This window comes from Necator americanus, assembly GCF_031761385.1.
Source record: "Necator americanus strain Aroian chromosome Unknown Necator_2022.05.29.01.07, whole genome shotgun sequence".
NCBI lineage: Eukaryota > Metazoa > Nematoda > Chromadorea > Rhabditida > Ancylostomatidae > Necator > Necator americanus.
In genome coordinates, this window is record NW_026986548.1 from 710,310 (window position 1) to 737,629 (window position 27,320).

At 43.5% G+C, this 27,320-nt stretch overlaps 3 protein-coding genes across 5 annotated transcripts; all 3 read left to right on the top strand.

The window, feature by feature from the left end:
- Window positions 1-700: 700 nt before the first annotated feature.
- Window positions 701-2,589, top strand: RB195_026536 (uncharacterized protein; the record flags this gene model as incomplete). 2 transcript variants are annotated; one of them, XM_064177013.1, is made up of 3 exons in its annotated part: window positions 701-839; window positions 898-1,052; window positions 2,497-2,589. In XM_064177013.1, 3 exons carry the CDS (start codon window positions 701-703, stop codon window positions 2,587-2,589), a joined length of 387 nt encoding a protein of 128 aa, XP_064071017.1. The 2 variants fall into 2 exon arrangements, with proteins under 2 accessions (XP_064071017.1, XP_013305497.1); XM_013450043.2 differs by having other exon boundaries at window positions 773-839.
- Window positions 2,590-9,702: 7,113 nt separating this feature from the next.
- RB195_026537 (uncharacterized protein) lies at window positions 9,703-10,344 on the top strand (the record flags this gene model as incomplete). Its single annotated transcript, XM_064177014.1, has 1 exon — window positions 9,703-10,344. One exon carries the CDS (start codon window positions 9,703-9,705, stop codon window positions 10,342-10,344), a length of 642 nt encoding a protein of 213 aa, XP_064071018.1.
- Window positions 10,345-10,662: 318 nt separating this feature from the next.
- On the top strand, window positions 10,663-27,319 carry RB195_026538 (uncharacterized protein; the record flags this gene model as incomplete). 2 transcript variants are annotated; one of them, XM_064177018.1, is made up of 10 exons in its annotated part: window positions 10,663-10,712; window positions 10,971-11,881; window positions 17,387-17,521; window positions 17,576-17,676; window positions 17,774-17,890; window positions 21,745-21,828; window positions 21,888-21,975; window positions 24,769-24,827; window positions 26,090-26,497; window positions 26,756-27,319. In XM_064177018.1, the coding sequence occupies 10 exons, from the start codon at window positions 10,663-10,665 to the stop codon at window positions 27,317-27,319; spliced, it is 2,517 nt and encodes an 838-aa protein (XP_064071019.1). The 2 variants fall into 2 exon arrangements, with proteins under 2 accessions (XP_064071019.1, XP_064071020.1); XM_064177017.1 differs by lacking the exon at window positions 17,387-17,521 and having other exon boundaries at window positions 26,108-26,265; window positions 26,965-27,319.
- Window position 27,320: the final 1 nt, after the last annotated feature.

Sequence of the window (27,320 nt, forward strand, 5' to 3'; positions counted from 1 at the left end):
TTTTTCGCGCTTAACATATGATAATTTCATTTTTTTTTATCTAGGAACATTCTTTCTCCGGGTCCCAGAAGTGCCCGAGTTACTGAAGCAGCATGAACACTTTCTTAGTCATATTGTCCGTTTTCCCGAAAGAGGCAGCATGATGGCATGGCATTGAAGGTTGATTGCCACCAGGAATAAGTGCGACTTCGCTCCAAGCTTCTAATACTCTTCTCGCTTTGTTTTTCACAAAACACTTTCATAACATACAAACAACGAACAACTATTTTGTGTACAAACAGTTAAAATAATTGCATCGTCCTGTCTTCATATTCTCCTGGGGCAGAAATTTACTGGAAGGAAGGCGAGATTCCTTAGACTCATCGCTTTCAATCATGAGATGAAAACTCCGCACCATGTAATCTTTTTTCTGCTAATCATCCATTCTTCATGACTTTCTCTTTTATTATTTGCTGTTTTTGTCCTGCCTATTTTCTTCTCTTGCTTATTTTTCTCAGCTACATTCCTTCTCAACGGTATTGGGAGAGTTCTTGCAATATATGTATTTGTAAAACACAAATTTGAGGTAATGTCTTTGAACCGATGGTCACAGTCCCACATACTATCTCCACTGTGCACGGTCACCTATTTTTTCGCATCATAATCCGGAAATTTTGTTTGCCTACCGTGTTTGAGCGAGTCCTCTGTGATTTAGGGTTCCATGGGAACTTTTGCCGCCCTCCGTTCTATGTTGAACTGTTTGCTTTCGCGACGACCTTTTTTCATCATTTCTATGTTGCTGCTTGTTACGTCCCATCACGCTATCGCCTACGGAGTAAAGTATCATTGTCGGAAAGTTGGTGAGTTTCTCAATGTGGTTCTTATTGTCCCTAAAATCGTGAGCTACACCCTTTTTAGGAGCAGAGGAGATCATCGACGAACGGGGTTGTGAACTTATGATTTTGAGAGTGAACCGATGCAGTGGGCACTGCCTTTCTTTCAGCTTTCCAAACCCCATTACAGGAAGGACCTCTGTACATGCTAAATGTTGTCGAATGACAGATACGGAATGGGTTTGTTTTTCTGCTGATTCTTTTGTAATATCTAGATTTTTCGGAGGTAGTCATTTGAGCATTTCATAGGATGGATTTCAAAAATAAACTATATGAGAAGGGCCTCTTCGAGAGGCGAACCCATATTTTGTTCGAAGATCACTACTCACGGACAAAGAAACATTCAAGCTTTTCAGCGATGTATTTTTGAGTGCAGGAGTGTTTTCTGATTCTTTGGGCCAGTGTTTTTCTAGAATAGCAGAATTTGTGCTTTCGATTTGTAATTCTGCGCGCGATTTGAAAAATGAACAAAGGTTGTTATTTTTAAATACTTATGCTGGGCATCTCCATTAATAATGGAGACAAATGGCTGAGATTTAAAGCGAAAAGAGAAAAAGAGCCTTTCATAATAGTCGGCTATTATTTTGACCTCTACAGCTGTTCTCGAATTTTCACCTCATGCTTATAAATTCTAAATGAACCCTGTTTTATTTCGTTATATTAAAGTAGTTCGAAGGTGGACACATAAGCTGTTTTGGATCCAATCTCCATAAAATAATCTGTAGATTATTTTATTGAATCCAAGTCATCCTAATACAATTCTTGCCTCTTTCCGCCTTCCATATTTTCTTTTTCTTGAGATTAGTTAGAATTATACTAATCTACTCTGATTGTGTTGGGGCAGCCGAAAATCCCATATTCTTAGATGACACATGGACCACACTTTCTGCTAAATTCTGAATATCGTGTCAGCGTTGAATCGGCTTCTTTCACTGCACAACTGCTTTACTGACGCTTCTGCACTACCGCCAGTCAGTTGTCATCGCGAAGTTGAGGTTGACGTGAAATTCCGAGCGAAATTAGTCCGAATTTAGTCAAGTTAATCATGTTGATGTTGTTTACACTACCGCTAGGAAAATTAGACGAATTTATTTGTTAGTGGGTGACAATATCATTGTTAGGATGTGCTTCAACCGACACTACTTTGGTTATGTATTTTTATTTAAGAGAGAAAATTTGTCTTAAAGATTCAAGAACAAAACCCTTAGAACGTTCGCAGACGTAAAGAGATCGTTGTAGAATTGCTGTGACTTTCACAAGTTTTAGCGAGAAATGTTTATGTTTCCTCAATAGTTCGAACGGGCAACTTCACTGCAAGTACCGCTCATAGTAAAAGTAGTAAAAATAGCGGACCAGCAGTTCAGTATAATAATAATAGCTCTCCGCAGTTAGCGACAATTTTGTATATTCACGAATTTCTTAATGAGGCTACATTTCATAATTCTATGATAAGAATTTATAATCTTTCTGTTGCAAAGAGAAGGGAAGTTATTTAGGTTGTTCACTTAAAGTACGAAGGTACAAGTACATACAGTAAAACCGCATGTACGTTCTTTGTAGCATCATAACAAGTTTCTGCTACAGTTCTAGATTCCATATGAAAGCAAATAGTTTATAATTTTAGGTGAACACCGAGTTACAATGCGAAGATGGGCCCCGTCCGATCAAGATACCGAGCGCGGTGCAGTGCGAATGTTTCGACTGTGCAATACATTAAGAACTTTAAATAAGCACTAACCATTGCCCTCGATGAATTCGATACTCCTAACGTTTTCAATTCTGATCATGTTCAACCATAAGAGCTATTGTGTTTTTGGAAAATGACGCTAAACGCTTACATTTGTAGAATTTCGCCAATATTCACTGTTATACGGGCCAAATATGTGAGCTTTACCCGACGGTATTGTCCGATCTCAACATTTCTAAGATAAATAATTATAGTGTTTATTTGAGTCTGGTCCTATTTGTTTCATTGTCGTCGTCAATCACTCACTCGCACTTTGAAAACACAATGTCGTTTCAATTAGAAAGGCGATATATGGAAGTGTTACAAAGCTAGAAGGCCTGCATCATTAACTACCCACATCCATCTTGAATAAGGTGGGTCCTTTCGGCCCTGCCTGCAATTACGTTCTGGTGACGTGTTTCAGCGACGAGGGATCACTTCCTATTGACATTCACCGGCTGCTGATAGCCCTCTGGTGTTCATTTTCGAGCAGTAGGAGGTCGAAAACAAACAAGCCAATTGGGACTGGTCGAATTTCGAGCAACGATGGAATGAAAATTGAATGGGGTAGAATACGTGGAACAGAATTTCCAAAATATATCAGTAGTATACAGAGTCACAGAAAATTTTTAGGAAAGTTAAATTTGGTCTCGACATTTAAGTAACGTTTTCTTATGCATCTCAACAAGAATCACCGGGAAAAAATTGCAGACAGTGCAATAGAGCAAAGAGTCGTGTGGTCGAAACGTAAAATTAGATTGTACTAAAACAACTCAAAGATACTTTTTTTGGTACATTTTATAAATTTTTTTTCATATAGACGTGCATTCTCTTTTAACATCGTGAATCATGAATGAATTCAATTTATTTGTGGTGAAAGTCCCGAGCACTTTTTCCAATCTTAAAAATACACACAGTAGCGGCGAAAAATGTTGGCAAAGTGTTTTATGCCATTCAATAGAGAATCTCTCGGTCCAAAAAAGATTGTGTTCTGATTTTTTAGTTCTAGTGGTCTCCGTTTTTTGGACCAATAAAGTGGAGTTTCGAGTGCACAAAAGTGCACATCTTCGAAGCGATTTGCTTTTTGAATGTTTGTGTATACTTTATATTTAAGCAAGGTCCTAAAGCCACCGAAGCTGCTCGTATGATTTGGGCTGTGTGAGTAACATCGTAGACTATGTTATTGATCTACTGGTATCCATTCGTTTCTTGTTTTGGAAGGCTGGATAGAATGATTTTTTTTCAACACGCAACAAGTGGTCGAACAGTTCGAAGTTCATCATTGAAGTCAGAACTCCACTTTTTGTAGTGTGAATATCGTGAGCGTTCTGAGTTCTCAACAATGATCCTACCTGCACACACAGTCCCAAACTTTAGGAACTTACGCACTTCAATTAAATCTACAGAAAAAAAAATTACACGTGATGTCGAAAATGCTCCATCTTGCCTACTTCATGCTCCTTTTGAATTATACGAAAAAACAAGCATCAGTACAACCAAAAGATCAGAACAGTACTAGTGGACTAGTGTGGACTGCAGAACTCATTCCTGAAGGCAAACAACTTCGGCAAGACATGATTTGTTCCTCTTCTTCTAATGAAAAACTGTTCTTAAGATTTTCTTCTGTGAAGATACTGTTGGGAAAACTTCTAATCTACAGGTTCGCATGTTCTTCCTCGTTCTATTATCAAACCTACCACAAAATATAATTGACAGCCAGAAAAGCGCAGATGGTTCTCGCTACCATCCTTTCCATTCCTGAAAAATTAGGAAAATCTTGAGTACTAAGACGTATTCGTTTAAGCCAATATTACTTTGCGAATGTGCACTCTAGAACACTCAAGAACATGAATCTAAATATCAGTTTGAAGCATAACTCTCTTCTAATGTTTTTACCTACCTCGCATTTTCCATGTATGTTCATGAAAGATGTGGTCTAGCGAGTTCGAGAAGTGCACCTTTTATAACTTTCGTCACACTTGCTGCAAAACTTCAATTTCCCTCTTACATGCTAGTACGGCACACATCTGCGACTATGACCGAGCCTATTTTTGTCGCTTCCGCTTCTGTACTACAATGATAGCTTGAGGACAATTCAATTTAAATATTCGGGAATGGTGTCAACTCTCACGAGGCGAGAAAGACGTGGTTCGGCAAATTTAAAAATGACGACTATTTCTTGCATGATTATGAGCGGCCAGGTCAGGCACTTTATGAAATCGACAATTTGCGGGACGCTGTGCACCACTCTGCCAACACCAGGGGAGTTAACAACTACGCCTGGCTTGCACCGTTCCACTATTGTGCGTTCCCTAGCGAAGGTTCGCATGGTGTAACAACTAAGTCGACGAGGACGTCACGAACTGTCGGTGATCGAACTTACGATAAGGAATAAAACATCTGCTTCTATCCTTTCTTTGCGTGAGGGAGAAACGGTGAGTGCTGGGCGCTCCTGCACAAAGAGGAAGTTATTAGCGCTTAGACCTGATGTGTCCCCTCTCGCTAAACGTGACCAATGACAGGTTGCAGGAGAGCCAGTGCTTGCCAGCGATTCTTCAACCTTGTTATACACCTGACCTCGATCCTCTGATTACTGGCTCTTCAATCTACTCCATCGCTTCCTGGATGGAAAGGAATTCTAGGCTAAGGCTAAGGGCAATGTCAGTAAGGTGGTCAGCGGTTTCTCCAACTCCTATTCACAGTCCTTCTGTAGGAAGGGGAATAAACTCGTTGTTCCGGCGTTTGCATCGAGTGATAGATAGGTGTGGTCCATAACGCTGACCTTCAGGTTTGGTTCCCCTTGAAAAATTTACAAAAAGTGAAATTCGAAAGACGTGAGCGACAACCATTTACAAAACTCAAACCTGTTATCCAGTCAAATTACACGAATCTCTCATTACATTCTCTTGAATGCACAACAACCCTCAAAAAGGTACATAATTTAAGAAAATACTAATTAAAGGTTAAACGGTACGAAAAATTTTCTCTAAGGAAACCTCTCTATTGCACACCTTAGTCACTTGATTGCAGACCTCTGGCCTGAACCGCGTGTAGGGAAGCGAATATTATGACTCAATTTTGGTACACCAAAACCATGGAGTTGATCCTCTTAGCCACTTGCGAACCAGGATAGACACAAATTCGCCTTTGGTCGTCTACTCTGAGACGTGCCACGAACCGTCAAGGATTTCTCTAAATGAAAGGGCTCTGTATTCTTGTGATCTGTTCTATTCATTTTACTCTAATATAGCATCGGATCTAGTTGCACAGCTTGTGTTTGTTTTTTTTTGTGTTTTTTGTGATTTCCTGATGAAAAGTAGAAGGTCTACCTGCCCCAAATAGGAGAAATGGAATTTAAAATCGACTGGGTGGTCCTCCTCTAATGTACTACGCTATATTCTAAACTGATTAGGATCACGGTCGTAGACAGAGTTAAAATTTTGTCTCAGAGTTTCAGGAACTTTGGAGAATAGTAACGAGGCTTTAACCACGCATCTTAACTTCCACAATTGAAGACAATAAGAATTCGGGAACCTCGATCTATGCATTTCGACTCAGATTTGAGGGCGAAAATGGTTTGCATGCAGGTCCGAATTCCTGTTTTTGACCAACTAAATGATCGGTTCCAGAGGTGGTCACACGATTGTGGTCTCGAGGACCAGATCACTCAAGAATCCTATGGAGAAAATAGAGACGCGAAGAAATTCAGACTTGGGTAATTAAAGTGTGCTTTAGAGAACCTTTCTTTTTGCGCTTGCCAACCGTTGAATCAAGTTTCAAAGCTTGTAGATATTAAGTGAGCATTGTGCCGTCTTGTGGGCCTGGCTATCCGTGGTGTTTGATTAAGCGAATGACATTTGAGCAGCTGAAGGTTAGTGTTTCTTCACTGCTCAAAAATGTCAATATCTCAAGACTGGTTGCGATATGTGTGCTGAGGTCAATATTTTTATGCCAACGTCACTTTGTCCTTCTGGGATAACCTCCGTTGATTACCATTCTCAGAGCGTATCATAACGGTGGCGGTGATATTCGTTATGCCCTATGAATCCTGAAACTCCCCAAAAAATATTGAGTCTCGAAAAGAACTTAATCCTTTGAAAATCTTGAAATTTGTTGAGCTGCGCTGTTCGAGAAAATACTTATACAAGCGTTGAAAGAGAAGATGGGTATAAAAGCGAGACATTTCAGTCAAAGAACCAACAGTAGATTAAACTTTATTTCACTAGTGAGTCGGATTCTGACAAACTTGCACGTATGAAGAGGGAACACGAGAAGAAAGATGTCCGATGCTTTGAGACAAAGTGACAAAGTGGCGTTGCGTAGGCTTTGTAGCGTTAGGTGAGTTAGTAGCGTCGTCTATTGTCTAAAAAAATGAGAAGGTGGTGGACTTGTTATTCTAATTTTCCTAACTAGTTAAAGCAGTGTGGAGTTAAATAGTTTTTTCGTACATATTGGTAGATAGCTCCGGTTTTTTTTTGAGTAGAATCAGAAAAATGTGCCATGATCATATAAGAAGCATCAAAGCACTGCGTATGAGGAAACCCAGGAGGACCAGCCCACAGTCGGTAAAAAAGATAGGAGCAAAAGCGCGAAAGCAACGATAAGAATGCCAAGGAGCGTTTTGTACCAGATACAGATAATGTTAAAAATGTGGTAAAAATTGGGCCATTCGATCTCATGATATGTCGTACTATTTCCATTTAGTGCGATCGTTCGACTTTCCTTGAATCTTGGCATAGAGATTGCAACTTGTCGATAGTCCAACTTAGGAATAGCCAAGATTGTTAACAAACTTTATTACGGCTAACGTTTCGGCGTCGTCGCCTTCGTCAGAGCCTGGAAAGTCAGATCATTTCCATTTATGATGTTTCTCATTGGGATATTCAGGGTGCCGACATATTTCAAAACGCCAGAAAAGATGAAATACTGGGTTGTTGCACCGCAAGATAAGGAACAGTTGAATTGTCGCGCTGAGTAGAAGTTGAGTCGTAGTAAGGACCCTGGGGCTTCGTTCGCGCATGGTCGTTTCCGCAAAGGGCTTCTTCCAGCGTTTCCACATTCGCTTCGCATTTTGTTTGTGCTACTTTTGAGCAGTGATATCAACTTTGCAAAACGCTGTTCTTTATTGTCCATTCGTCGTGATGTATGAGCATTGAGAAAGTGTCGTAGGTGTCATTAATGTTGATGACAAATTCCGCGGATATCGTGCTTGAGTTTTGCTGTGATGGTATGGTCAAATCGTTGACCGATAAATTCCAAGAGGCGGTTTTGAGAGGGAGTTTTCGCTCAATATTGCTGAATTTTCGTTCAATGGGGAAGTCGGAGCAATGGCATTTAACGTTATTTTCAGCTGCGTCACAATGGCAGTCATCTCTTAAGATACATTGAGCAGAAGTGGCATTTTCCTTAGATATACAGGGGAGGTGTGGTCTCAGTGTGGATGTCCAAAGGGCGGTATTGTGGCCATCGGTGATAAGGGCGGTGTTCTAGGACGGTGTGGGTGGTATTAATAATAACGTCATGGTAACTCGGAATGAAAGCTTGATCGGTATGTTGGGTACTGCTGTTTCCACAAATCGTTGCGAGCTCTTGCAGGGCTGCGTCGTCTCGACAGTGATTTCGAGTTTTACTTGCTCTGACCATTGCATGCACCGGAACGCTTCGTATACTATTGGTGAACGGTGTGCGGCATATGCGATAGAGTAAGCACCCTGAGGTGGTGTGGAAACAATCACATCCCAACCCGCTGCAGGATTCAAAACCTCATGTACGTCCGGCAAACTGGTCTGCCGCGTGTAGTTCTGGGATGAGGCTGAAGCTAATGGCGTCGATACATTTTCCTTTTACGCATGAGCCCATGTGTAGGGAGGTCGCTCATGTAAAATAGATCGTCTCTTGTTCGCAGTGAGGGAGGGGGGAAGACGTATATGTAGTCCCTTCCATCGCACACGAATGTTGGCGATAAGTGTCGAATTAGGTGTCAATCGAAGGCATGCATCGCGGTGGAAGGTGTTTGTCTGTGAGTGCTACATGATATTGTTTCTGGCCATAACAGGTCGTACACAAGGTTGCGCTAGCAAGCAAGCCACAACTGCCAACGCGGGGGAGAGAGAGGGGGAAGACGTTTGCTCCGACTCGGCCGCCGTCGTGAGCCTACTCTTCAAAAGAGTATGAGGCATAATTTGCACAGGATGCAAATGAAGAATCCCAGAATTGCAGTTGCACCTTCGAAAAGAAGGCGGATTGGCTACAGAAGGAGACCACCGGCAGGCACTCTGGATTGAATATTACTGGGGTGCAAAACCAACAGTCGAGATTGTCGCAGAAGTCCAGTGTTGGGCAAGCGGCTGTCGTCGTGGACAACTGTTGTTCCGTATTCCATTTTAACATGATCACATGATCGTGTAAGGTTGAAATTTAAGGATTCTCCAGAGTCAAGTGGAATTTGCAATGGTTATCGGCGCAGATTTGGAGAGTGTTGTTAGCTGTGGTAGAAACCAGGACGCCGTTGCTTGTACAGGTGATTTGCATGTCTCTTGAGGATTTAGATGCGACGGGCGTCAGAAGAGACAAAAGCATAAGATAGAAAAGAAACCATTTTCTCCTGTAACGCAGAATACCCACGGATCTCCCTCACTAGAGGGATCACAGCCGGTTAGTCGCGAGGCTACGTGGCGCTTCCCCGGGTGGCGGATAGGGGGCTAATCGCGGACCAAAAGCGACCTTGGGCCTGCCCAGAGACGCAGGTGGATTCAGGGGATGGACTCCCTGTTTCTGCTGATCCAGGACTCACTCATGACATCCCTGTATCCCGCACGTCGTTCCGGCCAAAAGCCTGCAATCAAGTGACTGGAAGGTGCAAGGGAGGCGGTTTGGAGTCGCCTCCAACAAATAAGCTCCACATGTCCACTCCGGGAGAACGAAAGTTCTCCCAGAAACTCATGGGACTAGAGGCTTGCAACCTGCCCATCGGTTTTAAAATTTTTACGCAAAACACAGTAATAGAAAAGAGTCTTCTGATTCCGGAGGAAAGCCTGGTACGGAGCACCAGGTAGGACGTGGTTGCAGGAGTCATGTAGGCTACCGAAACGGAAAAGGAATAGGATGGCGATCTGTACTTATAACGCACGTACGCTTGCATCGGAAGCGGCCATCGAAGATCTGATGATGCAAGCCAAGAAGATCAAGCACGACGTCATCGGACTGACCGAAACGAGACGACGTCACCCTCTCAACGCCGTATATGAAACTGGGGAAGAACTGTTCTTAGGAACATGCGACAGTAGAGGTGTTGGTGGAGATGGCGTCCTTGTCAACACGAGAATGGCAAAGGACATCGACTCTTTCGAACAACTTACGACCCGAATCGGACGTCTGCGGATGAGAAGATGTGGCCTAACACCAGCTTTGGCTATCTTCGTCGCTTACGCTCCAACATCAAGATACGAAGAAGAAGAAGTCGAAGCTTTCTACGTGGACCTGGAGAAGTTCTACCGAGAAGACCATGCCTTCTATACGGGATCGGACCATCGCCTCCTCCGAGGAATATTTTCTTTCACAAGGAGAGCAGAGAAAGCCGCCAAGTTCAGAGGGAGAAATCCCAGAACTGTCATCAACTGGGATCTCTTCGCTACGCAATTGACGAGTAATATGACCGTCTCGTTCAACACCTTCACGACTGCGCGAAGAAGGCTGAGAGTTTTAAAACCACCAAGAGGCGCCTTTCTCTTGAAACTCTTGAGCTGATACGCCAGTGTGGAGCAGCACGAGCCGCAGGGAACCAGGAACTCACGTCCGTGCTCGCAAGGCTTTGCAGAGAGGCGATAAAGGAAGACCTTAAAGAGAGAAGAGCAGAAGTACTGGCTGAAGCTGCAGAGGCGGGAAAAGCATCCGCTATGCCCGTCGAGACTTCGCCAGTCGCAAGACGAGGATGACTGCTCTCCGGAACCCGAAAGGAACAGCCATTGCGTCGAGAAGGGGGATGGAGAATCATCTACGACTTCTACTCTGATCTCTTCGACAGCCATGTCCACGTGCCTCCTCACCATCTGAGGGAAGACGGACATGTCATTCCAGAGGTTCTCCCGTCCGAAATACGACATGCTATCATGTCGGTAAGAAATCGTACCGCACACGGTCCCGACAGAATAAGATCAGAACACCTGAAGAACCTTCCGCCAGTACTCAACAACACCCTGGCGAGGCTCTTTACACGTTACCTGTCGGAATGCAAGGTTCCTAAACAGTGGGAGACCAGCGAGACCGTGTTGCTGTATAAAAGGGAGATCCACATGACATTGGCAACTATCGCCCAATCTGCTTACTGTCCGTCATCTACAAGCTCTTTACAAAAGTGATAGGATACTTAATAGGATTGAAAAAGTCTTGGATGAAGGACAGACATGCGAGCAAGCAGGGTTTCGAAAAGGATTCAGCACGATTGACCACATCCACACTGTTTCGAAACTCGTCGAGGTACCACGAAAGTACAAGCCGCTCTGTCTCACCTTCATCGACTTGAAGAAGGCCTTCGACCAAGTTGAGACGGAAGCGGTCTTGGACAACCAAGGCGTCCCTACTCAGTACATAAAGGTACTTCGAGAGTTGTACACTAACTTCACGACCGGAATTGCGCCATTCTACAACAATATCATCATTGACGTGAAGAGGGGGGTCCGACAGGGTGACACAATCTCACCCAAAATATTCACAGACATCTTCGAGAACGCAATGGGAAAGTTGGAATGGGACGAAATGGGAGTGAAGGTTGATGGTCGGCAGCTACACCATTTGCGCTTTGCTGATGATATCGTACTGATAACACCTAGCATCAGCCAACCGGAACGAATGCTGACCGAATTCGACGAAACATGTGGATGCATCGGTCTTCAGCCGAATCTACAAAAGACGATGTTCATGCGGAATGGATGCGTCTCGGATGCCCCATTCACGCTCAAAGGAACGAACATATCCGAATGCACCAGCTACGTTCATCTGAGTCGGGAACTGAACATGATGAACGACCTGACCCCCGAGCTGGGCAGGAGGAGACGAGCAGCTTGGAGAGCGTATAAGAGCATCGAGGATGTAGTGAAGAAGACCAGGAACACCCGGCTCCGTGCTCACCTCTTCAACACCACCGTACTTCCTGCTTTGACCTATGCTTCGGAAACCTGGGCATTTCGCAAGCAGGAAGAAAACGCGGTGAACGTCATTGAACGCGCAATTGAGAGAGTGATGCTAGGAGTATCCCGTTTCACGCAAGTGAGGGACGGTATTCGAAGTTAGTGATCGAACATTAGAGACGCCGCCGCGTTTGCCAAGGAAGGTAAAATAAGGTGGGCCGGACACCTGATGCGCTTTAACGACAATCGTTGGACCAGAGCCGTGAGCGACTGGGTTCCCCGCGATATTAAGCGCACTACAGGAAGACCGCCGACTCGAGGGTCAGATTTTTTCACGAAGTCCTTCAAAGAAAAATATGATGCTCTTCGTGTCCCACGCGGAAGGAGGAACCACTGGGCTACTCTGGCACGCGACCGGGACAAATGGAAGAATTACTGGCTCCCGCTCGACCAGCTCGAAGATCAACGGGAGTCAAGGTGATCAAGGTGAACGCGTAAGACGTGCCTAAATTGCCGATATAGTCAGTTGAGCTGACCGTCTATTCGGACGGTGGCGCAAATTATATCGGTGTTGGACGATGTCGGGAGGAGTTGCTGCAGGTGAACTTTCCTCTGAAATTTCCTTAGGGTGGTGGTCAGTGTGTTCCCAAACTTCCAATAAAGTTAAGAGATTCACTGAGCGGCGAATTTTTCTCCTGGTAGATATTATGAGCTCTGCTTCGCGGACATTGCCATCCGACACCGTGCGAAGATCTGTGATTCGGACCATCTTCCAGTAATTTCGAGGGAGTACGGGATTACTGACGAGCACTATGTCTCCGACTGAAAGAGTGTTCGTACCAACTACGGCGGTTGTCTTCGGTTTGTGTGTCTCTCGCAGACTGATAAGGTGCATGTCATGCCACGTTTTCAGGATGTTTCTGTTGCTTTGCTTGGAAGATTTGAGAGCGTCGGGAACCTCTTTTTGCGTCTGCAGAGCTCGTGCCTCTTAGGAGGGAAGATGGTCCGGATTATTGGTCACGGATGAGGTGGCATTCTGTAGTGGTAACGCGATATCGAGCTCCTTTTGTAGAAAGTCGATTGGACGATTTGTGGTGGAATCTTTTGGGGTTGTTCCCTGTTACGTTAATGCTCTGGAGTTAAGACATGCTTCAATTTCGGTGAGGATGGTGCAGAGATCATCTCCGGAAGTACGCCGTGTGTTTTCAGTGCCTTGTAGAGTGAATGTTTCACGGATTCGATGAAACGCTCATAAAACCCGCTTTGCCATGGTGCATAGAAGGTGATATTTATCCACTGAATTTCATGTATGTTTTGCGAAAGTAGTTCTTGCATCCGGATGTAAAACCATGGGGTGTGTTCCATCCGCTACAACCTGCACGTGATACGATACACCACTCCTATTTCTACAACCTTCACGTCGTTCTTAGACCGTTCGTTTGTTAGACAGCTCCGCACCGCTCTGCTCATATCAACAGATATGTAGGGTAAACAGAACGGAATCTTTTTTGAGCCATCCACTTTGTTGGATCCTCGAAAAGGTTGTCGTGTTTGTCAAGTAACACAGTCTTTAGTTGGGTACCCGGCCGATATTGCCACTTCATGGGCCACATTTGCAGACCATGTTTTTCTTCTAGCTACTCGATAAGACTCTTGCCGCCGTCCTGTACATGTAACCTATAACGGGTTTTTTCATTTTGCTAGGATGCACTGAAAGATAGTAGATTAAGATGTTTTTGCTACTTGGTTTTCGATACCATGTAGTCTTCACATCCCATTCCACGATGTGTGTGTACATTCAAGTAAGTAAACCAGTTGACTGACGGCTTCTCCTTTCTGAACTTAATGTCCGGACACTGCTGGTTTAGAAGATTGAAGTATTTGCTTGATTCTGCCTGTGTTGGACAGAATTAACGCAAGAATAATCTACATAACGACAATATAGCAGTGGTTTGTCGTCTACAATAGGGTCAGCCCGTGCATGTTCAATAAAGTTTGCCGCGTGAGCAGTTCTTGAAGAGCCTGCATCGCATCGTTTAAAATGTTCGTATAGCGTGACGTAACGTCAAAAGCTCGGACATCCAAAAAATGGCGAGAGTGGGCGTCAGCCTTTGTCCCATAGCTAGATTCTTTTGTCGATAGTACTGTCCCGATCATCATAAAATAGATCAACTCAGACACTCACTTATCAAAGTCATGAATAGCCTAACGGTCAGCCCGTGCATGTTCAATAAAGTTTGCCGCGTGAGCAGTTCTTGAAGAGCCTGCATCGCATCGTTTAAAATGTTCGTATAGCGTGACGTAACGTCAAAAGACTCTACTACACATTCACGTTCGAACAAACCGCTGTGAATTTGTTCAAGGAAGCTGTTGGAACTGCCTAGGTGGGCAGAGACGTATGCATATGAGCAGCTAATTTAGGATCATGTTGAGCAGCCAAGAAATTCTATCTATCTTTGGGCTCCCCACTATCACTTATGGTTAATCTCGCTTTAAATTCACTTAGATTATGCAAAGCGAGGCCGTTTGCAGAGTTGTGAATTCTTATTAGAGTGTATATGACTAGGCATACAGGTAAGCCATTCTTGAGACGCGTGATCAGGTTTTTAGGTAGCCCTGCTGTTCCCGCTGTTTCAACAGATGCCCTGTTTAGAGGACGACATTGCTTCCTATATTCGTCGCCACAGGATTGAGCGCTGGGTGTTTGGGTCAAGGAGCATCTAGATGGACTCGCAAAGTCTAAACTCTCCGCCCCACTCGGAGCACGCCGTAAAATAAGTAATCAAACTTCCGAAATACAAGTAGAAGTTAATATACTATCGAGTCGGAGACCATAGCATGCAGGACACGTGAGACATTTTGGATCAACCACGGAAGTTCAACTATGATCAGGAAGTTTTGATCTACAGGGTGGGCCGTCAGGATCCTATCAAAAAAACTCTTGTGACTCGTAGTTGTGGTACGTGGTGGTCTGTTGCTTTACCAAGTCTAGCAAATGAGGTAAGCACTAGTTAATGTGTGGCTGTTTGAGTTTATCTCTGAATGCTTTCTGTAAGATGATAAAGCGCTTGAGAGAATAGGTCACTGATGGCAAAATTACGAGTAATTTGGGACACCTTTTTCCTCTCGTACTTTATAGTTTTCATCGTTTTCTCGTTCAACAGCGCATTATTAACACTTGTTAAGTTTTTAGTTCAGTATTATGGCTTGTTTTGTCCCTTCATCTTAATGAGGGATTCAATTTCTGCTCCATTTTTTCCGTACTGCGCATAATTAGCCTTCTTCAACTACATATTTCGAAATTTTATTGTGACTCTGATTACTTTCCTGTACATGTTACCTATGACGGAGTTCACTTTTTCATACCACTTAGTTTTCCACATCCCAATCCGCAAAAAGATGTCCACATTCAATAAAGCTAACAATTTCTCTGTGGGCTTCTCCTCTGGTGTCTTAATTTGTGTACATGTACAAGGTAACGACGAATGAGAGGATAAGACATGCTGATGCTCTGATTTTTGCAGGTTCTGAAATATGAATTATTCCGCGAGCCTGTTGCACCAACAATCACACTGATACCGGTTTTGGCGCCTGTGAAACTTCGTTCAAACTCACTCGCATTTTGACGCTCAGTTACAAATCCAAATTTTCGCACTTTTCCTTGTTGCTCGACCACTGTACCGTAGTCAATCTTTTTTGATAGGACATTAAAGAAAACACCTAACTGCAAATTTTAGTCCCTGTGTGGGCCCTGGTTCCCTCTAAAGCTAGTTGGGAAAAGTCCTGAAAGAAGGAAAATTTTACCACTTATCTCGGGTGCGGAAAAAGAGGTACCCGTGAAAACCGGCTGACCGCTCCTGACCTCCCTTCAGCGCCGCGCACCTCCGCGTAATCACGGCTGCCACTCCACCAGCCGGACATCTCCACGACTGCCTGAGATCATCCAGACCCCGTCCCTATTGCCATCTATTCAAAGCTGCGCGCGACGTTCGCGCCGCGACGAAGTAGTGGATACTGCGAATTTAGAAGGGAGAGGAGTGTAGAACAAATTGACACACCAAGTTCTGGTGTACGAAAATAGTAAATTGAGCACATATGATCGGGATTTAAAGAGAAAAACTAGTTCCTTTCGTCCAATTAAAAGATATATTATCAGAGACATATCATAGAGTATCAAAGAGTCAAGACCTTTTCAAAATTCTATATAGATATGTTTATATGGAGCACAACTTAAATATTTCAGCACTTCCTTGTACGTTTTATAGAATAAAACTTTATATGGTTCTTCAAACTTCTTTCAACAGCATCTAATCGCTTCATTTGTATCTGTTTCCTACGTAGAATCAATATAACAGGTTAGATGTATTAGTGGCGAACAGAGACCTTTGTATTTTCGAGATATACCTTTAGGTAAAATGTATGTCTGCGAGGCATTATTCGCGCCTCGTTAGTCGTTGGCCACTTTTACTTAGCTAGATAAGCAAAAGGAAATTCCTAGAAAGCGAAAAAAAAAGTTAAAAAGTAGCATCATACTGGGAAAGGGGAAAGGGGATTGTTTGAACTATCTTTTGCATTCCAAGAGATGGATGATTAATTTCCATCTAACAAATCAGAATAGGATAATTTCATTTTCATTCGCATTTTTAAATGGCATATATACAAACCCCTTTCATTTATATTAACTTACAAGTATATTTTATATAGACTTTCGAACAACATCTAATATCAGGCATTTTCATTTCCCTTCGATTCTAAAAGCGCTTCGTAAGAGTTGCGGGCGCGGCGGAGAAACTCCTCGTAAGAGCAGCAGACGCGGCGAAATTGGCAGGAAGGGTAGTGTGGGAGGGGCGTCAGCGAGACATAACACAAGAGGAGCAGCCAGGCTACTGTAGCGATCACGATGCTGCCAGGAAACGCGCGGTGCGATTAACGACGCTCATTAGCCTCCTGGATATGTGGCGGCACATCATACGGGTACATCTTGACCGTTCCTCCTTATCTCAGCTAGGTTTTCAATAACCAGAAAAGTTAGAAAAAAGAAATTGTAGTAAAAAAAACCTGAACCAAAATCTGTCTCCACAACTCTGCAAATTGTGTTGCGTCGAATGCGTCGTCATCGTTGTTCACCAACCTATGCAGTCTTTTTGCGCTAATTTAACCCGTAATTCCATTTTTGGATGTCTTTTTTTTCGCATGGCAATAACCTCAAAATTCCTTTCTTTCTGAGTACATATATGAAAAATCATCATTGTTTTATGAGAAATATGCTCATTTAACTCTTACGCTGAATGCAAGAAACTCAATTCTGTAGGAGACTCATCCCTAACAGATTTGATAAGGGCGCTAGACTGTACCACGTCATTTACTGATATTTTACCCACCAAATCTTCAATATACTGAATTTTCCGTTGAGGAGGAGCAACAATGCAAGGTATGAAGGAATGTTGCCTTGCGTGGTTTCTTAGTACTCAATGCGAGTTCACTTTCTGAATGATTCTTGTAAACAAATCTGACGACATTTTTGGAGCACCTATGCAAAATCGTCTTTTTTCCGCTTTCAGGGTCCTGGCTCACCTATATTTTGGCATTGGAGCACTCTCACTCCTTTCTAGAATTTCGTTACATCCACAGAAAATAGGTCGTCATTATTCCACATGTTGCAGTGACATTTTTGATAGTTTATTATGCACAGTTTGAGAATAATAGCAGTCCCAAACATGACCACCTATTAGAGTGCCTCACTTTATTATTGTGGTTACATCGAGCGGCGCTGTCGACATTCTCTTCAACGTCCTTCAGTGAGCCGTAGTTGTTTTGCTTGATTCGTAATTCCAGCTATGAAGGTATTTCAGTGGCATGGTGGATATTTGTTTATTGTTTTCTCTTGGCAAAAAGATTAACAGAAGCACATGTATGCGTTGTAGGCGAGAGTCCAAAATTGAAACAAAAGGAGGTATAGTGAAAACCTATGGGACTTTTGTGTGTGCTTTTTTCGAAAGAGGTGTGGACACATAAACTTAGTTTAGTAATAAATAAGGGATGTTCTTAAGACGGAGAAGCCGTACTGCCACGTAGAAGTCATATTTGAAGGCACGAAATGCTCCAGCGAAATTACCGTGCACTACAATGTCGCACCACATTGGAGTCCAAGTCTCGAAGCTGAAATAGTTGGTTGACGCATAATCACTTAAACAAATCGTTTTTCCCCAAGACCGCCCCTGTGTTCTTCATTTTGAAGGATGCATTCTTAAAATGCGTGGCCACGCTCCTACGTCGTCTACATCTCGACACGTCTTCTTACATCTTCTAACATGCTAAATCATGTCTATTTACGTTTCCCAGAGCAGTTTTGAGTTTGCATCGAACTTTAAAGACAATTTCGTTGCAGGTGAACGTAATACTGTAGTCCAAACAAGTGCAAGTAGTAACTGAAGCTATAATCTGCAAGCGATAGTAATGAGAACTAAACATAAATTCGTTTTCACGGTGGTTCAGTACTTGGCAAAGCGTTTACCTCACATGTGGGTCATTAACGCGGATAAAGATAACAAGGCGTTACAAATACGAAAGAAACATTACACATGTAGCTGTAGCGTAATGCAATCAAGCGATCACACACGCAGATAGGAGTGATACAGGTAACTGGACAAACAATATAGGAGAGCAGTTATCTGATTGTGATGTAAAAGCTATCATTATCTGTGACTAAGCGAGGAGTCATTTTTGCAACACAATTATGTACAAGAACCATGTAGATGACATAACTAAGCGCTAAGAATGTATAAGGAGGATACATAGAAAAACAGGATGAGTTACAGTAGCGTCTGAATATGCATGCTTCTCCCGCTTTTATAGGATTTATTATTATATATTATTATATATTTATATTACCAGTCTGAATGTCCGGTTAAAGCCGGACTTCAGACTTTCAGTGGTCTTTGCTTCGCTGCCTTCACTGATCAACGAAAATTAATAATTAAATAACAGAAAATTAACATAAGAACAATTTGAAAGTATCACTCGAAACATGGGTTTTCTTCTTGTTTTCCCCAACAGCCCAACAATGATGCTTAACATAAAATGACGTGAACGACACCATCGTACTGATAAAGATAATGTAGTCCTAGTCAGATCATGTAAACTACTGACTACTATTTAAGCAACAGGGTTCATTCGTGTTTCCACATTCCGAGAAAGGCATGCTACCAACCTGAAACAAACCTGAAAAGAAACAGGCGCACGGAGGAGTAATAGAGTTGAAAACAGCGCGCGTAGCGTAGCGGCCACGGGTATGAAAGGGTTGCAACCTCCCATTTACCTTTTGCGACATGCACATGAAGTTACTGCGCATTAATACTGCATTGTGGCAGAACGATTCCACGCTGCTGAACCCATCGCATCCCATATTATAGCTACCTGGTGCCGGCGCACCAATTCGACTCCGGTGGATCCGTCGCATCCCCTTCCATGGGTAATATATTATAGATATATTATATTATAAATTCCATAGTATTCTTTGTAAACGCGTCAGTTCTACATTTGGAGAACATTCAAACTTCACCTTAAAGCACTCCTTCGATACCAATATGATATAGACACGACATGGAATCATTTCTCAAAGCATAGGTTTTGCTCCTGTTTCCCCTAACAGTTATCACAGAATGATGTTTCACATAAAATGAAGAGAGGGACATCATCGCATTGATAAAGATAGCGCTCCACGTCAGCTCATGTAAACAGTTGGCTGCTATATAAGCAGGAGTTAGCATTCGTGTTTCCACTTTCTAAAGAACGGAAGAGTAGTAGAGGTAAAAAACAACGCTGAAAGTGATAGGACTATGAAACGTTAGTAGCGTCCCATTTACCTTTCGCGACATGCACACGAAGTTACTGCGCGATACTTCTACACCACGACACAGGAATTCGACGCTGGCGGACCCTTCGCACCCCATGTTATAGCTCTCCGACGCCGCCACACCAACTCGACGCCGCGGGACCCGTCGCACCCCATGTTATAGCTATCTGGCGCCGGCGCACCAATTCGACGACGGTGGACCCGTTGACTCCCTTTTTATAGCTTTCTGGCTTCGAGGCAACAACTCGACGCCGGTGGACCCGTCGCACCCCCTTTCCCAATTTCGTGACTGACACACACACACGTTAAAGAATAAGTCCGTTATTATATATCATGATATTATTATTTATTTTATATTGTCATATATTATATTTTTTTAAAGATCTTTAAAAGCGAATAATTCGAGAGCTCTAAAACTTGATAATGAAAAGTGTAGGGTGCAATCTAAGGCAAAAGCTTCAAAGAGATGTTAGTAAAGGCCGTTCCGCATGAACATGAAGATGTTCATGCGGAACGGATGCGTCTCGGATGCCCCATTCACGCTCAAAGGAACGAACATATCCGAATGCACCAGCTACGTTATTCTGGGTCGGGAACTGAACATGATGAACGACCTGACCCCCGAGCTGGGCAGGAGGAGACGAGCAGCTTGGAGAGCGTATAAGAGCATCGAGGATGTAGTGAAGAAGACCAGGAACACCCGGCTCCCTGCTCACCTCTTCAACACCACCGTACTTCCTGCTTTGATCTATGCTTCGGAAACCTGGGCAATTCGCAAGCAGGAAGAAAACGCGGTGAGCGTCATTGAACGCGCAATTGAGAGAGTGATGCTAGGAGTATCCCGTTTCACGCAAGTGAGGGACGGTATTCGAAGTTAGTGATCGAACATTAGAGACGCCGCCGCGTTTGCCAAGGAAGGTAAAATAAGGTGGGCCGGACACCTGATGCGCTTTAACGACAATCGTTGGACCAGAGCCGTGAGCGACTGGGTTCCCCGCGATATTAAGCGCACTACAGGAAGACCGCCGACTCGATGGTCAGATTTTTTCACGAAGTCCTTCAAAGAAAAATATGATGCTCTTCGTGTCCCTCGCGGAAGGAGGAACCACTGGGCTACTCTGGCACGCGACCGGGACAAATGGAAGAATTACTGGCGCCCGCTCGACCAGCTCGAAGATCAACGGGAGTCAAGATGATCAAGGTGAATTTTACACGTGTAAAAAATGTATGTAAAACTAAATTTCGAAGGAGAGGTAGATGGGTTCTCTTATTGATGCGCCAGTGGCGTAAAGCAGTGAGGGAGGTTGGACGAGTTCAATAGCTTCAAATTTCTGTGCCGCGGTGCAGTAATATTGCGCAATAACTTTATGTATATTTGACAAGGAGTAAATTTTCATACCGTTTCATAGCCGTGGTAAGTGTCGCTTTTTACACTTACATACTCCACCCGTGTACCTCTTTTTTTTGCGCGTTCGCAACTGTTTGGAAACATGGAAAGCTTCAGGAAGTAGAAACTTATATGTAAATGGCTACTTAAATAGTAGCCAAAAGCTTACGTTATCTGGCATTTAGAACCTTACCTTTATTAGAACGATAATGTCTATGTGATCCGTATTAACAGCTCTCTGCTAATTGTTGGAGAAAAAAGATCTCATGTTTTTTTTATAATGTTTTCAAATTGCAGTCGTATCGAAAGAATGTATGTATAGAATCAAGTTTGAATATCTACCAGATGTAGGTTTGATGCTTTTAAGAAGAAACGGAAAACTTCCATCAATGTTTAGATTTCGGAAAAGGAATGCACAAACAGCCGTTAAGGATGAGGCTAATTTAATTTTGCAGCGATGATTTGCCAAAAGTGTCACTGTTGTAGAATTTGATCAGTGGGGGAATGGGAAGCATGGACCACGAGAGGTCTGAGGTCCGGCGTTGGCCGAATGTTCAGACTGGTTGGTAAATAAACATGCACTTCGGAACTAGATCAGAGAACTAAATCTAATATTTCACTACTATACAATTGTTTGAGACTTTATTTTACAACGATTCCTAAAGCTCACATGACATGTTTGAACGCCATTTCACCGAAAAAGTGTTAGTTCATGCTCTTCAATTGAAAGTAAACCTCGGAGTGTTACTCTTCTTCACACTAATTGCATACTTTCCAAGACTGAAAGACAATGCGAATACACATACACATCAATTGTTTGTTTCTGCATTGGCGACAAATGCAACGCACCTGAGAAACTTAAGGTAGACGGCACCAATATTAGATGCTCAAGTCTACTGCAGTTCTCATCATTAATTTGCAGAGGATATTCGCCAAAGAAATTGCAAGGAAAGATTCCTTTCAAGAACTACAACTTCTACTTTGTTTCGTAAACGACGGAAACCTGTTCGGTAAGATAAACCTCTGCGTCTAGATTCATCCACATTGTACTGACAGCGAGGAACAATTCAACACAGAAAGTTTTAACTCTTCCGCATCACAAGAATGGTGAGCGGATAAAAATTTCCAGGAAAACTCCCCAGGTTAATCACTTTTAGCGTTTGCGTGTATTGCCCTAAGACTACAAAACAGTCTGAAAATTTTCTCTTCTTGTATGCTCGCAGTAAAGATCAGAGTGCGGTCGGCTTGCGCTTGCACATGTCCTTACCAACAACAACGATCCACAACAAACTCGCTTCGTCCAATGCAGCGGCTCGATTCTCTCTCCCAGCGAAGTGCTTGCAGTTGGTAGCGTCTACGTATTTACAACAAAAACACATATATAGGGTTAATGAAAAATTAGCGGATAAGAATAAAGGGTTGAGGAGAAATTACATTCCATAGTCCAAGAACAGCGTTCAAGGAGGACATCACGCCACATTGCGGGTATCAGCGAATCTTGTCAGGGGAATTATGTTTTAAAGATAAACACGTTTTGGACGTTCAACAGCCTTGAAAAACGAAACTTTGTGCGACCTTGAAATGAATCCGCAACGTCACCACTTGTGAAGCGTCGGCGACACTTGGGCGCGACTAGGAAAACGTCGTCAACCACTCTCATCAATTACCGCAACGTTATCTGTACATGGGCGCCTGAACTAACTCCGTTAAAGCATCAAAAGTTAGTACATGTGAAACTTTCCTTTTCTGTCCATACAACAGAGTATTGCTAGGAGCGAAAGTTGAGTCCACTATGTCAACCATACGCGAAACACACAGTGGCGAAAATGATTTGCTTTGTCCTAGTCGGCGGGCGGGTGTTACGACCGAACGCATCAATCCTCATCTTTGCCGGGTGTGTCTTCCTTGAACATATACAAGCCCATCCTGTTCGATCTTCAGCTGAAGTTCGAGTAGAATCTACCCATCCATCGCTATTCCATGAGCGGCGGAATTTTACATCTCTACTGAACTGCCTGCCAACGCCAAGTGTCCTCAAACCTTCCTTCACCACCTCCGTCCAGAATTTTCTTTCACGGCCAGGAGGCCTTTTCCATTTAGGATCTGGAACCATCGTTAGGACAACTTGAACGAGACGATCTCCTCATATCGTGAACAAAGAGGCGAAGACGGAGATTTTCCGTGACTACCTCAGAAAGGCGAGCAAGATGTTGATATTTTCCACGTGTCACCCGCACATCCACTCCCGAGTAAAGTTCTTCATTATGGAACACCATTGGTCAAAAGTAACCTGAAGGTAACTTCTTCTCCATACAGTCAAGTTCTTCCATCACCGTCGACGGCGCTGTCAAAGTCTATGATCCATACATTATGATAAGGCTAATTGCGGTTAATTAGGCTCGCAATTTGACTTCGCTGGCGACGAGCGTTGACTACAGGCACTTGGTAGAGTAGTTGAACTTCGAGTTGGCCTAGCGTGTATTTGCTGACTCGTACTCGAGATCCACCAATGTATGCGCATAGGAGCTAAAATGACATCGGTGATCACTGCTCAACTGTTCTTCGCATTATGTCATCAACGGCAAAGTTGAACAGAAAGGATTCTGTGACGACCTTTTTTACCTCCAGTTTCCACATCGAACGGTGTAGTACATCCAGCCTGGGTTCAAACCAGTTGTTCTCCTATTCATGTCGTTCATTAAGAGTACGAATTTTCTTGGAACTCCATCGGCACGAAGCGCATTGAGAAGACGGGCTTGGTGAGAAGATTGGAAAGCGTCTCCAAATTTCAAAAAAGCCAACCGTAGAGGGTTTGAATACCGCTGCCACACTTCAATCACTCTCCTCACCTGATCAATCGACCAGGGCGAAAGCCGGGTTGCTCGCGGTCTCTTCGCGTTGTCGGACTTGTCGTTCTAGAATAATCCGCTCTAAAACCTCATACATTACACACAACAATGATATTCCTCAGTAACTTCTTATGGAGAGGAATTGTAATAGAGTGCCTCCACAAACCAGGTGTCCTCTCGCGATCCATATTGAACGGATGATTTTCTTCATCCCACGAATCCCAGAAGGAGAAAAAGTTTTCATCATTTCGCTACCTGTGCTAATTCCATCGTCTCCCCTGCTTCTCCTTCAATTCCGACAATTACCGCCTGCTCTCTTGGTATATTGGACATCAACGTATTGAGTTTATCATAAAACGAGTCCTTGTTTTGGTCCTCAGCAGTCTCCGTAGGTGCATGAGCACTTAGGGCCCAGAGTTTGAGTCCTTTGCGATCCCGCATCCGTACAATGGCGCATCTTGACTACGTTGATCTAAATGATCTTGACGAAACAGTTGATCCAAACTTCTCCTCCAATAGGTTGCTATAATCGCTCCCCTCATGCGTGTTTCGTGCAATGCAGCAAAAGGTGCATTCAGATATTGCAGAGGTCTGGATAGAGCGGATTGTTGGAGTCTGGCATGGTGCTGGACGACAGTACTTTTTTGCAATGTATGGGGAGCTTTTGCCATGTTACGGTGCAGGTTATATTGCTCGTACATTCCAAATGCGTATACTCAAGTGCCATTGCGTTTAGTAAAAGCAGGGGCACCACTTTCAAGTAACAGTCAGATTTGTATGAGCGGCTAATAAAAAGAAAAAATAGTAATAACCAAGAAAGTAGAAAAAGATAGAAAGAAAAAATTATAATAAATAAAATAAGATAGAAAGAAAAAAATAATAATAAATAATAACAAGGTGCAATAAAATGTTTATTATGTTGTCCCCTATATAATTATAGTTAGCATTTTCCAGTGAACGGTACAAATCCTTTCATCCCACCTCACTTGTCGAGCACTACTGATAATGTTAAGGTGAGGGTGATATTTGCACTGATTTGCCTTTAATGTATGCGTAAGCGAGGATATCGATGCCTTACTGGAAAAGGTGTCTGCAGGTGAGTTAAAAAAGGGTTTAAGTCATCAGAACTACACCCTATATTAGCAAGGTAGGTGGTTTGACGATAAGTTCTGTGGTCAAAAAATAACGTTTATCAGCAAATCAGAATAAATATCAGTGAGGCAAATCAGTGATGCCTTCTTATGTGTTAGCCTGCTACAAAGAAAAACTATGGAAACTATTTAGATTGTCGAATAAGAAGTGGTGATAATAAGAACGAGATAACTCAGTCGAAATACTATTTCAGTACTTACTATTGTCGAATATCGACAATAGTAGATAATGAAATGGTATTTTATCAATCCAGTATCTTTTCTACGAGGGAGTTGAGAATGAACAAGATCCTACGGAATAGTATTTTCAGTCGGTGTTTCTCTCAATTTCCTTTCACTATCATTACTAACATTTTTGGCGCTTGAAATGTCTATCTGCCTTCTTTTGTATGCATTTCGGGAATAATATTCCGTTTTTGTAGAGAGACTGAGTGAAGTTCATGTTGCAATGCATCATGTCTGCAGCACCCTAATAATCTTCGAAGGAACAAGCATCAAGACCATCTGATAGTCTTGCTATTTTTCATTGATCTCGTTTGATGTGGTGGATATCTTAACGTTATGTAAACACGCCTGCTGTGATTGTAAGGTCCTGCGCATTTGTGGTCTGGTCTACATGAAAAGAAAAAGGGAGGATAATGCAAACTACTTAGCTGTGTTTTTTCTCTCTATGTTCACGTTCTTTCTTTTCTTATCACTCTCTATTTTGATTCTCATTTCTGTCATTTCTACAGTCTTGACTCATTGACTCAAGCTGTGGTTGGATGTTACGGCTTACCGCATCTTTGCCGGCATGCGTCATCCTTAAACGTATCAGAGCCCATCCTGTTCTATCCTCTGCTAGAGGTCGGATAGAATTTGTACACCCGTAGCTATTCGATAATCTGCGGAACTTAACGCTTCAACTTAGCCGCCTATCAACGTTAAATGTCCTCAGATCTACCTCTACCACCTCCGTCCAGAACTTTCTTTCACGACTAGGAGGCTTTTTTCAATTAGTCCGGTCGAATCTCCAGGACAACTTGAACAAGACGATCAAGCGCTCTTCTCATGACATGACCAGGGAAGCAAGATGATTACCTGTCACTACTTCAGAAAGCCGGGCAAAATGTTGCTTTTTTAAGTGTCATCCGTCGGTTCAGTCGCGAGGCTACGTGGCGCGTCCCCGGGTGGCGGATAGGGGGCTAATCGCGGACCAAAAGCGACATTGTGCTTGCCCAGAGACGCAGGTGGATTCAGGGGATGGACTCCCTATTTCTGCTGATCCAGGACTCACTCATGACATCCCTGTATCCCGCACGTCAGTCCGGCCAAAAGTCTGCAATCAAGTGACTGGAAGGTGCAAGGGAGGCGGTTTGGAGTCGCCTCCAACAAATAAGCTCCACATGTCCACTCCGGGAGAACGGAAGTTCTCCCAGAAACTCATGGGACTAGAGGCTTGCAACCTGCCCATCTGTTTTAAAATTTTTACGCAAAACACAGTAATAGAAAAGTCTCCTGATTCCGGAGGAAAGCCTGGTACGGAGCACCAGGTAGGACGTGGTTGCAGGAGTCATGTAGGTTACCAAAACGGAAAAGGACTAGGATGGCGATCTGTACTTATAACGCACGTACGCTTGCATCGGAAGCGGCCATCGAAGATCTGATGATGAAAGCCAAGAAGAAGAAGAAGAACGCCGGAGGAACTTCACATCGGGACTCAGAGCCTACAGTGGAATGACCAGGGGGAGAGGCTCTTCGAGTTCATCACGACGACTAAGACCATCCATGGGAACTCGCAATTCTAAAAGCCCTCCTCTCTACGCTGGACGAGGGAGTCACCCGGTGGAGGGTACCGTAATGAAATAGACCACATCATCGTCAATAAAAGGTTCTGCCTGACGGACGTCGCTGTTGTACCGAAGTTCTATACGGGATCGGACCACCGCCTCCTCCGAGGAAGATTTTCTTTCACAAGGAGAGCAGAGAAAGCCGCCAAGTTCAGAGAGAGAATTTCCAGGACTATCATCAGCTGGGATCTCTTCGCTACGCTAGCCGGTTTTTGGGATATTCCGCAGTGGACAGCATCGATGAGGAATATGACCGGCTCGTTGAACACTCTCACGACTGCGCGAAGAAGGCTGAGTTTTAAAAGCACCAAGAGGCGCCTGTCTCTTGAAACTCTTGAGCTGATACGCCAGCGTGGAGCAGCACGAGCCGCAGGGAACCAAGAATTTACGTCCGAGCTCGCGAGGTTTTGCAGAGAGGCGATAAAGGAAGACCTTAAAGAGAGAAGAGCAGAAGTGCTGGCTGAAGCTGCGGAGGCGGGAAAAGCATTCGCTAGGCCTGTCGAGACTTCGCCAGTCGCAAAATGAG